The sequence below is a fragment of the Silene latifolia genome, chromosome 9, assembly GCF_048544455.1.
Source record: "Silene latifolia isolate original U9 population chromosome 9, ASM4854445v1, whole genome shotgun sequence".
Classification (NCBI taxonomy): domain Eukaryota; kingdom Viridiplantae; phylum Streptophyta; class Magnoliopsida; order Caryophyllales; family Caryophyllaceae; genus Silene; species Silene latifolia.
The window spans coordinates 10,150,726-10,165,636 of NC_133534.1; the positions used below are offsets into that span (position 1 = coordinate 10,150,726).

The 14,911-nt window shown below is 37.6% G+C and overlaps 1 protein-coding gene across 1 annotated transcript; it reads left to right on the top strand.

The window, feature by feature from the left end:
- The first annotated feature begins 1,914 nt into the window (after window positions 1–1,914).
- Window positions 1,915–12,980, top strand: LOC141599073 (dynamin-2A-like). The gene is made up of 22 exons (XM_074418966.1): window positions 1,915–2,354; window positions 5,404–5,454; window positions 5,556–5,676; window positions 5,828–5,920; window positions 6,280–6,341; window positions 6,450–6,567; window positions 6,713–7,055; window positions 7,631–7,778; window positions 7,962–8,063; window positions 8,187–8,306; window positions 8,424–8,507; window positions 8,657–8,784; window positions 8,896–8,983; window positions 9,101–9,257; window positions 9,560–9,636; window positions 9,779–9,835; window positions 9,956–10,097; window positions 10,188–10,336; window positions 10,837–10,950; window positions 11,038–11,105; window positions 11,702–11,877; window positions 12,479–12,980. The coding sequence occupies exons 1-22, from the start codon at window positions 2,208–2,210 to the stop codon at window positions 12,691–12,693; spliced, it is 2,760 nt and encodes a 919-aa protein (XP_074275067.1). The 5' UTR covers window positions 1,915–2,207; the 3' UTR covers window positions 12,694–12,980.
- Window positions 12,981–14,911: the final 1,931 nt, after the last annotated feature.

Genomic DNA, 14,911 nt, shown 5'->3' on the forward strand with positions numbered 1-14,911 from the left:
TATGCTTAACTTGTTTTAAGGTATTGCATTTGATGGGATATAGTTTATTGCTCGAGGAAAAGCAAGGGTTTAGCTTGGGGGAGTTTGATAAGTGCATAATTTACATACTTTTACCCCTTATATTAGCTCAATTTTATATGTATTATGCACTACCTTTAGTGTTATGAGCTAATATTTGCTTTCTAGTTCCATTTGTATGTTTTCTCATGTTTTGTAGGAAAATGAGCTAAAATGAGCCAAATTCTACTCAAGTACAAATACTATAAGCATGAGTTAAGATAAAGAAGAGATGATGGACCAACATGGAAGATTTTATGGACTTGCATGGATAAAATGATGGATTAATTTGAAGAATTACAAATGCAAAGTCAAATAATTTCTATTTACATTTCCATTATGTTTATCATTTTAATTATCATTAGTGTAGTTTACATTTTTCATCATGTTTGAGTAGTTACATTTGTCTAAGGAGTAAGGGAAACCATGCATGACTAAGTAAATTGTAAATGTTAAAATAATGAGGCTAAGTTAAATTGATAAATTGTTTCTATCACATGTTTGCATCGTCACGTTTAATCTATGTTTAAAGGCCTTATTCATTAATTAAGTTTGTTCATTCATTCTAAAAGTCAAGAGGCACAGAATTGAATTAGACTAAGCATGTGTAGTAGGACGACCTAGTCATGGACGAGAGTTTCTCTAGGACCCGGTTTATGGTTGACACTAATATCGTAAGGTGTGTGTCTTTAAGCCTAAACATTTATCGTAAAATCAACTTCCTAACTTGACATGAGCATTTACATAATTAGCATGTGTGACTCGACCTCCCTAGACATTTTCTTTATTATTGTTTTATCATCACGTCAAACCAAACCAATCAATCAACCGTTAACCTACCGAGATAAAAGTCCAATCCATAGCAACTAATTAACAACTTCCGTCTCTCTACGGTTCGACCCATACGTACTACATTCATTTGTTTTGCTAGGATATAAATATTATCTTTGCATAGGTGTGCGATAGCCTATCAGATGGCGAGGGTATGAGAACGTCATCCTCAAGGTCAAGACAGACAGATTTGGGGAAAAACAAACAAACGAACCAGAATAATGAGATCCCACCACCGATGATGGTGGAGGGCAAGAGCGAGGAGTAGGACTGAGCAAAAAAGTCTGAACCGTATTTTTAAACCGAAACCGAATTATGGAGTCCGAATATTTATTTTTTTTTTTTCTGGTGCGGTAACCGAACCAGATTTTTTACTATAAAACGGAGCGGGTTTGGTTGCAGAAAATTCAAAACCGGGGACCTGTTTTTAAACCGGTTTCTTTTTAAGAAACTAAAAAGTCAAAATTAACGTAAATTCAAAACCGGAGACCGATTTTTAAACCGCTTTTTAAACCGATAACCCATTTTTTCTAGTTTCTATGCATTTGATTGTGCATCTTTCTTGAAGCCGATTATCAAAACCGGAGTGGATAAACCGTTTTTCGGATCCGGTTTTTAAATTCAAAAAAAACCGGTTAACCGGATTAATCCGGAGCGGATTCAGTTTAGGGAAAAAGCCAAATTTTAAAACCGGTTATCGAATCGGTTTGCAAAACCAGAACGGATAACCGGTTTTGCTTAGCCCTAACGAGGAGGGTCATGGCGGCCGATAGCTAGGTAGAGAATAAAGTAGTTATATTTTTAGTTTGGGATTTTTCATATATTAACGTTATTAGGATGAATACTTCATACATAACTTCATTAGATACTCCATGTATAAGACGGGTAATGTCAAACAATTAGATTTTAGCGTATGACATCATTCATTATAGTCAAAGTTTGAAATTAGTGAAAAATAATTTATACTTTAAAAAAAAAAACTAAATGATAAGACTAGTTGTATGTTTTTTTTTCCTATGTTAAATTGTGAAAACATTTTTTATTTTTAAACCAATAAATTTGGCTTTCAAAAGTTCAAAGGGAAGTTCCACACTTTTTGAAAACTTCTCAAACCTTACCTTAGCCTCATTTACAAGAACAGATCCCCTTCCTCTTTCCCTCTTTGAAAATCAAAATCCCAATTTTGTTTCCAATTTAGGGTTTTCTCTCTCCTCCATTTTTGCCGATCTCCCCTCTGCCACCGTCGATCCTTCCTCGACCGCCCTTCGCTTTCGCCGATTCGATTCAATTCGAAAAAAGGTTCCAACAATCCGCCATTAATGGAGGCGATCGAAGAATTATCGCAACTTTCCGATGCGATGCGACAAGCTTCTGCTGTACTCGCTGATGATGATGTTGACGATACTTCCGTTTCTTCTTCTCGCCGTAACTCTACTTTTCTTAACGCTGTTGCTCTCGGCAATGTCGTACGTAACCTTTCTACTTTCTCTTACTTTTACTTTAAACTTTTTTACTGCTGTAATCGGATGTAGATCTGCCTGATTATCGCTGCCTTTTCGGCTTTCATATCGATTAAATGTCGAAACCGTTAGTGTCATTGTTGTTTTATGGTGGGGACTTTGGTTTTTGATGAGATTAGTATGTTTGAATCGATGCGTGTGGTTCGTGCTTTTGTTCACATTGTTCTTGCAGTTGCATTGTAATGTGTGATTATTATGTTAGCGCCAACACTAGCTCGTAGCTCCAGTGATTCTGTAACTAGAATTGATTTATGATTTGTTAGATACTTTGAACCCCGACAACGAGTGGAAAACTTTGTGAATATCATTGTCGAGCTTATAACAACGTTATGTTTGAGTGAACGAATTAGCTAGCTACAAGTGGAAGTTAATGGTATTAGTTGTGAACAATCATTTTGGGGACGATAAGTGATAATAGGATGCGAGATGTTGACGATGTTTCTTAAGAACTATGTTACTCTATTCTGACTCTTCTTATTCACTTTCATACCCCGTGTTCGACACTCGTCACTAGACACGCGTATGGCCCTTTGACACCTCATTTTAAGCCAAAATACGCAGATGTTTCAACCAAATAGCCGAGCCCGATACTTTTAAACAAGCCTGAGTAACATATAGCTTCAGAATAGCAGTGTGTGATTTCTGAATTTTGCTGATGGGATTTCTTTCTCTGTTTTCTGGAAAATGACTATTCCCCTGTCATTTAGGATTATGCAGTGCCTTGATCATATTGTCTGTCCGAATATTTAAAAAATGAATAAGTTCTAATAAAAGGCACAACAACATGTTATCTAGTTTTTCTCATTGGGACTTGTAAAATATTTCTGGTGTAGCAAGTATGAATGATGCACCTGCCTGGCCGTTTCAGAATTAAGGTAGGAAATGTCGTAATAACGAAGATAAAGACTAAAAAGTTGAACGAGTTTAGATTACTGAAAAGCCAGCAACATTTGACAGTTGAACTTTTAAGCATTTGGGATGGTTGACATTAGGATGAAGTATATAAGAGGGCTGGTGAAATGGGGACATTGTTTTCGACTGTGTCTTAGATTTGTCATATCGATACATGATGATATAAGTGAGGAAAATCAAACAATGCCATGTCGACTATTTCCATTTGTAATTGAGCTGATGGCTTCTAGCTTACTAAATTTGCAAGTCTTCTTTTTCAGAGGCATAGCCGTATTGACTTGGCACCGTGAAAGTGCAAGTGGCTGATTTTTATTATTGTTTATGGGGCCCATTGCTCCTCATACGGACTTCCTTGAGTCTAGCTTCCCCTGTCATTTAGGATTATGCAGTGCCTTCATCATACGGACTTCCTCGGAATTCCACCTATTTAAGAAGTGGCACATTGACTATGACTCTCTGAGTTTGTTACTTTTTTTTTTCTAACGTTCCCTTAGTGAACTTTGCCTAAGTTGCTGATGATTTTGAATGGAGATGAATTGTAGTGGGGCAGGGCATATGTGTATAAATTCTGAAAAGCCAGCCAACACTGGACAGTTCAACTTGTGTTTAAGGACCGGTGTAATGGGGACTTGGTTTACCGCGGTAGCTCAAACCCCAGAAAAATGCAAATCAGTTCAAGCGTATTAATTTTTGTATGACACTATTACGTTCATGTGTCAGATGTGGCTGTCGCTGTGGCGTATTCTACCTTGATGAGTCAAATACTCTTTTGTTCGGTGTATCTGCCTATGTAAAACTACTTTTCTGGTGCCATAATTAGCCTTTAAGCTTATCTTAGCTTTTATTTTGCCTACCTTGAGTAACTGGAATGGTATGTTGCTTTGCTGGTTACAAAGTGTATACATATTCGCTTGTGAGGGTATCTGGTTCATTTGTATTCTTATCTAGGGTGGTGCTCATTCATGGACGGGTTTTACTTTTTCATGGACGTAAATGACCAATTTACCCTTCTCACTTCAACACACACATTCAATTTCAACTTCCTCCCTCCATCCCCAAGTCCCTAACCACCCCTGCCGCCACCAGCCCACAAACCCGATCCATGCGCGACCACCATGATTGACCCACCACCGTCAACCATCACTGCACGACCCGTGTCTGTCCCCTGCAACTATCGTCCCCTCGCCACGACCTATCTCTCAACCACTCATGATTGAAAAACACCAGAATTGGGGGGAAAAACCCTAATTGAAAAACAACTTAATTGATAATAGACGCAATAATTCATGTAATTTGTTCAACAAAATCGAATATTGACTTATTTGATGAGTGGATTAAGATTCTTCATTGGAGAATTTATGATCAATTTGATTATTAAGTATGAAAGGAGAAAAGAAAAACGAGAGGATTCTTAGTGTTCCGTTTTTATGAAAAGGTTAATGAATGGAAAAAATATGGAAAAATGTCCATGATTGAGTAAAACCCGTTCATGAAAGAGCAACCACGCTTATCTATATCAATCGAAACTTGACTTTTCCTATTTATTATGTTAGATAATACTTTGTGACGTCCTATTTACTAATATGTCTCTCGAGTTTGTTGCTGCATGCTCTGTTGTGAACAACTTGACTATTAGTTCAATAGTCCTATTCTAAATGAATAGCTGAATAGCTTCAAGGTTGTTCAAGAATGTTATGATATTCTTTGCCTAGTTATGGATCAATTATATTTGGAGCGACTCGCTCTAGATTCCTACATTTAAAAAAAACATTTGAGATGTCTCTATTGGTTATCTATAGTATACGATGTTAACTTAACAGAGTACAATTCTGATGAGATATCGTTTGATTTAGCCTATTGTGCTTTGGTTATACTACTTTGGTATCCCTTGTATTTATGTCGTGGTTTGTGTTGGTCTTACATAACAGTTAAGATATAATACACATTCTTAGGATCAACAGTTCACCGTTTTGGTGCTCAATTAATTTGATATCTCTTTGGGTGTAATACGCATTCTTAGGATCGACAGTTAACCATTTTGCTGCTCAATTAATTTGATATCTCTTTGGGTGTAATTATACAGGGTGCAGGTAAATCGGCAGTACTTAACAGTCTGATTGGGCATCCTGTTTTGGTAAGGTCTTAAAGAAAGCGCATTATTTTTCCACTATCGTGCAGCGGTTGTTGCTCTTTCTTGAACTTTGAATAATTTACTTCTCTCCTACGGACGAACAGCCAACGGGTGAAAACGGAGCAACACGGGCTCCAATAAGCATTGATTTGAACAGAGATAGCTCTTTAAGTAGCAAATCCATTGTGCTTCAAATTGACAACAAAACCCAGCAGGTTTCTGCAAGTAAGGCTATAACTCTTATCAATCTATGTTTTTTTTTTTGGTTTTTAGGATTTAAGTTGGTGGTGTAAAGAAATGTCTGCCTTTTGATTTCTGTGAACTTTATCGTATCAATTTATCATTGACCCTTTTTTTTCTTTATGCTTGATAATAGGTGCTTTAAGACATTCATTACAGGATCGACTCAGCAAGGTTTTATCTGGAAAGAGTCGTGACGAGATATACTTGAAGCTTTGCACTAGTACAGGTTGGTGCTATGGTCTTCTTTTGGCCAGTACAATATGTGTACTGTACACCAAGGCTTTGCCCATGCTCCTCTTATAATATTTTTACTTTATATGTGACATCTTAGAGTTAACTTGTGCCTGAGGGTATTGATCTTTGCTGTTTCCACTTTCCAGCATAAAGTTTCCCAGTTTCGAAAAGTTGTTTTTTCAACATGTTGTTGGGCGCAAAGAATTTGATCTTGTACTATTTTGTGTGTGTCATTCGTTTATTATTTGCTTTAAAATCAGATTGGATACCATAGATGGTTGGTGCATAACAAACAGTATACATCACTTTATCTTTCCGCGTTTTGATCATTTCTGTGTTTTCTGTGTTCAGCTCCAGCGTTGAAATTAGTTGATCTGCCTGGGTTAGATCAGCGTATCATAGATGAATCCGTGGTGAGTTTTATATTTTTAAAGGATGTGGCACGCTCTTCACTACATGCTTGTAATATTTAGGCGCTGTAAAGTCTGACTATTAATAATATATAATTTTTCTTATTGTAGATAAATGAGTATGTGGCACGCAACGATGCTATTTTGTTGGTGATAATTCCTGCTGCTCAGGCACCAGAAGTTTCTTCATCAAAAGCTCTCAGACTTGCTAAGGAGCATGATGCGGAAGGTAATGTTAGAAAATGCTATGTACTGTGTGTTTAATTTTATATCCGGAGCACTATGCAGGTCATATGTCTGATTTACTTGCTCGTTGTTCTTCGCAGTCTACCATGAGTGTCTTAAGTGTTTTTTTTTCTTCTTTTTATGGGTAGGAACCAGAACAATTGGTGTTATCAGCAAAATAGACCAAGCTGCTACAGAATCTAAAGCACTTGCTGCAGTCCAGGCTTTGCTGATGGGGCAAGGGCCTAGAAGTGCAGCTGACATTCCATGGGTTGCTTTAATAGGTCAGTCTGTTGCAATAGCCACTGCTCAATCTGGAAGTGCTGGATCTGAGAACTCCCTAGAAGCTGCGTGGAGAGCTGAAAGCGAGAGTCTCAAGTCCATTTTAACTAGCGCCCCTCAAAACAAACTTGGTAGAATAGCTTTAGTTGAAACGCTGGCTGCACAAATACGCAATCGGATGACAGTCAGGCTCCCCAATCTCCTTTCTGGGTACTTTCATTTCCCATTGCGAAAAATTCATATGCTTAGGAAAAAACTGTTAATTTTGTCAGCTAAATACCATACTGTTAATGTATTTACATTGGTTAAGCGGCTTTAAAAAGTCAATAACAAGTGACAAAATTACATTAGCAGCTTTAATGTATTGTACAGTACTATTTATTATCTTTAATGGGCTCTAAAACTGTGATTTAGTTTCGAAAAAGTGAGTTTGATGCTATATATTGATTTTTATATAAAAAAATACTTCCCGCCTCGCATAAAACAAATGGAGCTAATTGAGTGAAATAGCGGGAGTAGTTAATTGATGATGCATTTTACTTTAAATAGCACATGATGATTCATATTATCCCAACTCAAATCATTTTTGAAGTTGGGACTAGGTTTTGTTGTATTTAATAAATGAAGACATATGATTGTGCTGTCAGGGAGTAGACTCGTGGTGTGAAGTTTAGACTTCGGATTGATAGGAGTGCAACAGCTCAACTGTTTTAGGATATCATAGAAACTTCATTTTGCGTGTCAGATTTTTCACATGTTTTTTTGATCGTTTCTTTTTTTTGCAGGCTTCATGGAAAATCCCAAATCATTCAGGATGAATTAGTAAAACTTGGTGAGTCCATGGTTTCCAGTATTGAAGGTACAAGAGCCCTAGCCTTAGAGCTTTGTCGTGAATTTGAGGAGAAATTTTTGAGACATATCACTGGTGGTGAGGTAATGGATATCTTCAAGTTGCTAGTGTAACGTTTTTTCTGCGATTTAATGCGACTCTTTAATTGGTCTTCTATATGCGATCTCACTTATGTTGGCATATGATATGCAAATACTAGCATTTTTCACCTTAATGGCGATCATTGTCTCATTGACTGCTTTACTGAGAGTATGTTTTTATTTTAGGGTAATGGGTACAAAATCGTCGCCAGTTTTGAAGGAAATTTTCCCAATAGAATAAAGCAGCTTCCCTTGGATAGACACTTCGATATCAACAATGTCAAAAGGGTACTTTGTCTTTCTTACTTTCTTTACCTTTTTTTTCTGTTGTTTTCACTTCCTCAAGTCCTTCAATTGTTCGTTTTTAGTTGCAACTTATTTGTGGTCTATTTCTCTTTCTGGGTGCTTCAGATTGTTCTAGAAGCAGATGGTTACCAGCCATACCTTATATCTCCGGAAAAAGGTTTAAGATCCTTGATTAAAATTGTCCTCGAGATGGCAAAAGAACCCTCAAAGCTTTGTGTTGATGAGGTGATCATTACTTATAAGTACCTTTGGTTTTTAAATGTTGGATGTCTGGAACTCTGGATTCTCAATCTTATACGTTTTCCATTTAATTAACGCTGTCTTCAAAACTTCTTATAATAGGTGCACCATGTACTGGTTGATATAGTGTCTCAAGCTGCAAACGCAACACCTGGCCTTGGAAGATACCCACCTTTTAAGAGGGAGGTAAACATATCTTCATCATTAAGTGGTTACTAGTTTAGAATTTTCATGCTTCTTATGTCTTTGATTAGAAATTGGAATCTGCATTAGAAGTAAAGGGATAAACTTGAATACCCAGAATTCTGAATCTGACATGTAAAAAATTAAAACAGGTTGTTGCATTAGCTACTGGTGCACTTGATGTATTTAAAACTAAAGCAAAGCAAATGGTAGTTGATTTGGTAGATATGGAGCGGGCGTTTGTTCCACCACAACACTTCATACGTTTGGTGCAGAGACGGTATGTTTGTGGTTTATAGTTTCGTTTGAAGATATTTATTTGTGTAGAAAATATTAGTTGTACTTATAATTTATGGTGACAAAATCTTCGATGGTTCTGATGAACTGCCAGGATGGAGAGACAGCGACGTGAAGATGAATTGAAGAATCGGTCCTCTTCTAAGAAAGCTGTAGATGCAGAGCAATCAATATTGAATAGGGTAGAGTATTATTTGTTTCTGTTTTATTTATGATTTCATCGTAATAATAACTCCGATGTCATTCTAGATGTGCCATTTCACATTACAGTTTCTAAAGAATAATTTTTATTTTTACAGGCAACAAGTCCACAGACAAGCGGCCAACAAAGTAGCGGGAGCCTAAAGTCAATGAAGGATAAGCCTGGACAGTCGGATAAAGAAAAAGAGAAAGACAAAGACGGACAAGAAGGACCTAGTGTCAAGGTAGCTGGGCCCGATGGAGAGTTAACTGCTGGTCGGTTATAAATTTCTCTTACTAAAAGTTTATTTTTCAAGATTCTTTCTATTTGGTATCTAAGTTAAGAACGGATAGGAACATAAACGGATTTAAAACCGGTAGTGTAGTAACCTAAACTCCTTAAATCACGTTATTATACAACCTCATTAGCTTTGTTTTTTCTAGTTAGTTACTCAACGTTGAGTTGCTTTAAGCTGTTACCTAGCTTTGCCGTGTGGTAACTTGTTAAAGTATCATTATCTACTTCGTGGAGAGGCGGAACGCCCATCAAAAGATTTTCTCCCTTTTTAAAATTGCAGGATTCTTGTTAAAGAAGAGTGCAAAAACTAATAGTTGGAGCAGGCGATGGTTTGTTCTAAATGAAAAGACTGGAAAGGTTAGTAGTGGCTTATCTGTTACTCTAATATGGAGAGATATTTACTTTTGGAATATTCTTGCTAATTGACTGTCTTTTGAATATTTAACAATATTTACTGTCTAATTTCACCTATCTCAAACTTTGCGTGCTTCTCTTGCAGCTTGGGTACACCAAGAAACAGGAAGAAAAACATTTTCGTGGTGTCATCACTTTGGAGGTATGTCGCATAGATTATAAAAGCTATTAGTTATACATGATCATTGGTTTGTATCATTGTTGTGCTTTTGTAGTGCCACAGCTTCTCCACTCACCAAATTATTTCTGTATGATTTCACAGGATTGTGTGATTGAAGAAATTAGTGATGAGGAGGATGCCCCTCCTAAAAGTTCAAAGGACAAAAAGTCAAATGGGCCTGATAAAGGTCCCAGCCTCGTGTTGAAAATGACATCCAAAGTACCATACAAGAGCGTTCTCAAAGGTTTGACCAAGTATTACATGGACCATTGTGTAGTTTGCTCCTTTGATATTTTCTGTACTGATTTGACTGATTTGATCTCCTGATATGCAGCTCACAGTGCTGTTCTGTTGAAAGCTGAGAGTATGGCAGACAAGGTTGAGTGGTTAAATAAATTGACAAAAATTGCAACACTGAAAGCTGGCCAAGGTCTAGGTGAACCTGGAGTTTCAATGCGTCAAAGTTTTTCTGATGGGTCTCTTGTAAGTTGTTTTGTTCACAATTCTCTCTCACTTTTCTTTTTCTTTGGAGTGGGGTGTATAGAAGGGCCTGGAAGGAATGATGCACCTATGTAACCATATAGCTTGTTCAGTTTATTTTTGCTGTACACAGTGAGTCCTTATATCTTACTGCCTATTTACAAAGATAAAAGGTGCTTATATCTGACCACTATTGGTGTTTATCTGCGACCATCTTGTTCTTAACTTTCCGCTTGATACTTCCATGATGGCAAAATATAAAAAAAGGAGTTCAATGGAGAGACTGCCCAAGACATTTTTAACTTCTACAAGCAATAGGGAAATTAGGATTGAATAGATCTTTCAGAGTCACAAGGATAGTCATAAAATGGCTATATAAGTATCTAGAGTTTAAAACTTTAAACACAAATTTATTATGATTTTTACTCCGTTATGGCGTTATGTTTTTAGTCCATATCTTAGACATGAATCTGCATATTTTGGCTAATTCCACGACATTCCAGGATACAATGGCCAGGAGGCCTGCAGATCCAGAGGAGGAGCTTCGCTGGATGTCTCAAGAAGTGCGTGGATATGTTGAAGCGGTCTTAAATAGCCTTGCTGCAAATGTGCCAAAAGTCAGTAGTAACTTTTATTTTGTTATTTTGCTCTTTCACCATTGCATGAATTTTTTTCTGACTTCTCTTGCAACTTTTTGTGATCAGGCAGTTGTGCTTTGCCAAGTTGAGAAGGCGAAGGAAGACATGCTTAATCAACTTTACAGCTCTGTTAGGTTGGTGCATTTTCTTTTTTTTTTCTTCTTTTTTTTTTTTTAATGTCAATCATTCACTTGGTCTAATCATCCATGCAACTACAAGCATCACAAAGTAGTACTTTGACACTTAAAAGAATGGGAGATAGCTTGGTAAACATAAATGTTGATATACATGACCCTTTTTAAGTTTATCTAGTGTCCTCCAGAAATTGTATACTTATGCGGGCTAAACCAAGGACTTAAACTGGCTGCCTTCCGTTGATGTGGCTGGTAGGATTGTTTTAATATTTTTATGGTATTGCTCCTGTCTGAGTGGGAAACTAGTTGAAGCCTAGAAAATGAGTTAGTGGGTGCTTCATGCTGTCAGGCTCTTCTGATTAGCAAGGCATTGCAAATTTATTTACGAATATTTAGTTCTTCATATTAGCCTATTTTTAATTCTCTAGCTCCCTCATTTACATCAAGTCTTTTAGCTCCTCTTTGTTTTAATAAAGAAGTTGGTTGCAGTCTTTTAGCTTGTCTGTATTGATGCCAGCCATTGACTGACAGCTTCTATTCAGTGTAACGGTTAATTTTTGGTTTTATTTTGATATTTCATATTTAACACTCTGCAGTTCCCAGAGCTCAGCAAAGATTGAGGAACTCCTTCAAGAAGACCAGAACGTGAAACGTAGAAGAGATCGCTACACAAAGCAGTCCACTATTCTATCAAAACTTGTGAGGCAACTAAGTGTCCATGATAACCGAGCAGCTGCAGCTTCAGGCTTGTCTGATGGCAACATTGGTGCAGGTAATTATGGTTAATGATGTCTACCTAGTGTTCTATTTTCATTTTTCGCTTGAGGATTCAGTTTTAACATAACATCTTATCCAGCTTTGAATGGGACTAAGAAGTAGTTTGTACCAACTCTATTTGTGCTTTGAACGGGACTTACAATTAGTTTATACCAACTCTATTTGTTAGTCAGATAGGAGGTAGGAACAAACAAACCATATTCATTTGTATAATACATAATCCGAACCGAATTAGGCAATCCCGGAGCTGACCATGGGATTGTCTAGGATAAGACCTGTCTTATTGTTTATTATGGTCAGGACCTTATCTTTCAAAGCTCTAAAATAGTCCCTCGACCGTTTTCTTTGATCTTGTATTTCATGTGAATTCGAAAAAGTTGTTTGGTTGCATATAGATATAGGAACTGGATTCATCCTTGTAAGTTACTTCCGTCATTTTGGTGGATTTTGAATTCCATTTTTAGGAAGTTGCAGGCCATGTCATTCGTGTAAACCAACCAAATTTGTCATTGCCATGAAATAGAATTCTTCTGTTATTTCGTGACCAACCAAACCACCACCTAGTCTCTGAAAACACACTTTTTTTTATGGAGCAGAAAGCAGCCCTAGAACCGGGGGCTCGGGGGATGATTGGAGAACTGCATTTGATGCTGCAGCAAATGGGCCGACTGATTTTTCAAGGACCCACAGCAGGCGAAACAGTGATCCTTCACAGAATGGCGATGTCGGTGGGTCTGGCTCCAGCTCGAGCAGCCGCCGCACAACGCCTGCACGGCTTCCACCGGCCCCACCACCTTCTGGTAGATATTAGATGCACGTTGAGGTGAAAAATGATAAACAATGACGAAGAAGATGACGAATTTGTTATTGATGCATTCTTGTTGGAGTGGGCATTTTGAACTTGCTCTTTTATGCAGAGCTTTTCTTCAGCTCTTATATGTTCTCATAGTTTTGTAGATGAAAAAAAAAACAAAAGTAGGTGATTCTTGTAGATAAATATTGGCAAGGTGAACTTTTATCCACTTTTTTATACTGGATTTTTGATGTATGTATGAAAATTTTCAAGCTTCTCCCCTTTTGCGAAGTGGATTTTTTTTTTTTTGAATCGTATTCAAAAGCGGGTGTTATTTCAGGAATGGTGAGCATTATTTATTGATGTTGGTCGTTGGAATTTCTTTGTGATGTAAAATTTTTAAGCTTTGAGGAGGTGTTGATGATAGCCTCGGGTCGTAGTAGTTTAGCAATTCCTACAGTTATCTAGTTTATGCGAACAACTTGTATGATTAAGCTTAACTAACAAAAAATATTTTTAATTAAAATTATAATTGGCCATTATATACGTTGTTAAAAGAATGTACTCTCGTAGAAGTATATATTAGCGAGAGTACCATTTTTTCTCATTGTAAAACTATTCTCCCTTCATTTTTCTATTTCCTTTCAATTTGCGTTTCTAGTGTCAAAGTTACAAAGAATTTAGGGTTATTTAATATAAATACTCCGAACTATGGGTGGTCTTTTCGCAATACTACAAACTACATTTTAACTTAAAATAAACTCAACTTTGAGTACCTTCTTCTTAAAATAGAATCACTCAATTTTTGACCTGTTATAAGAGGTAAAGATTGACTTGGCGGCCACGTGTACAGAAGTGGCACTGACGTGGTTTTTCACTATATTTTAGGCACAAAAAGTTCTTGTACTCCGTCTTTTACAACAAAAAATTATCATCCCCTCAGTGATTACCTCTTTTCATTACATTCTAAATTAGTTCACTCCATCCTCACACCTTACCCCCCACCATCACCATCACCATTACTAACCACCTTCAAATCCCGCTCCATTAACGTCTTCTCTAACCTACCTTCAAATCCCAGTTCACCACCACGACCTTCACACCTCACCACCACCACTTGCCAATCCTCCCAAACTCTAATTTTCTCCGCCCTCACTTCCCACAGTCCCCGCCTCAATCAACCATGCCCAAATCCGCCACCTGCTGTAAGACGGAAATTGCAGTAACAATGAAAAAAGATCAGAGATAACCTAGTGACGTATGAGAGCCACTGCCTTGAAAATATTTTTCCGTACGACCGTGGTGGCGATCAGCAAATGACCGGTAGTTCCACAAGGCTTTACACTACTGTACTCAGGCACGCCCAAGCATTGGAACGACTGAAATCTTTACCCAAAAATATTATAAGAGAGAAGGAGAGAATAGAGAATAGATGGTTGTTGTTATGTTTCTGAAGTGAAGAGAAGTGTTGCTTATATAGGAAAAACGACAGGAGTTAAAGAGCCAAAACCGTCCCTATAATCACGCAGTCAAGGCTAGAAATGGAGAAAGAAACGCTCACAACTCCAACTCAAAAAGATAGGCACAGCCCGCCGCAGGCGATTGCCAAATCCCGAATCCGGATCTGTGCTCGGACACGGGCACGGCGCGCGCGCGTGTGCGAGCTGAATTAAGCACCTCGCAAAGCCTCTACAAAAGGCTCCCTTTACCCACTAATGATATGGCAAGCAAGAGTTGGATATTTAAACCCCAAAAACCAACACTATTCTACCAATATGGGACAATTGGAAAAAACCAACATGGCTCAAGGAGCCCCTATTTCCAACAATCCGCCACTAGGGGCGCCAGAGACAAAGAAGAAAGAATTATGGGTAAAGGAAGGATTGGATACTTAGGTATCAATATCTTTCGATTTGAATTGACACTTTAGTGAAATGAGGAAACAACTTACTTACAGCGAGAGGATATCTTGCGATTTAAATTCCTAATTGAGCTTCGGTTGATACCCCCACAACACATATCACACCTTCAAAATATGATCGTTCCGCGATTTCTAGTGCAACGCGCTCTTTATAGCCATGTGTTTACCTCGGTCTTATAGATGTGTTCACAAGACTTCTCATAGTCTTTATGATCATCACACCTACGTAGGTGGTTCAAGTGTTTCTCAATAGCACTTCTTGAGTGAGCCATTAAGGACATAAGTCCAACCTTGTGCATGATTCATCAAGTGCAT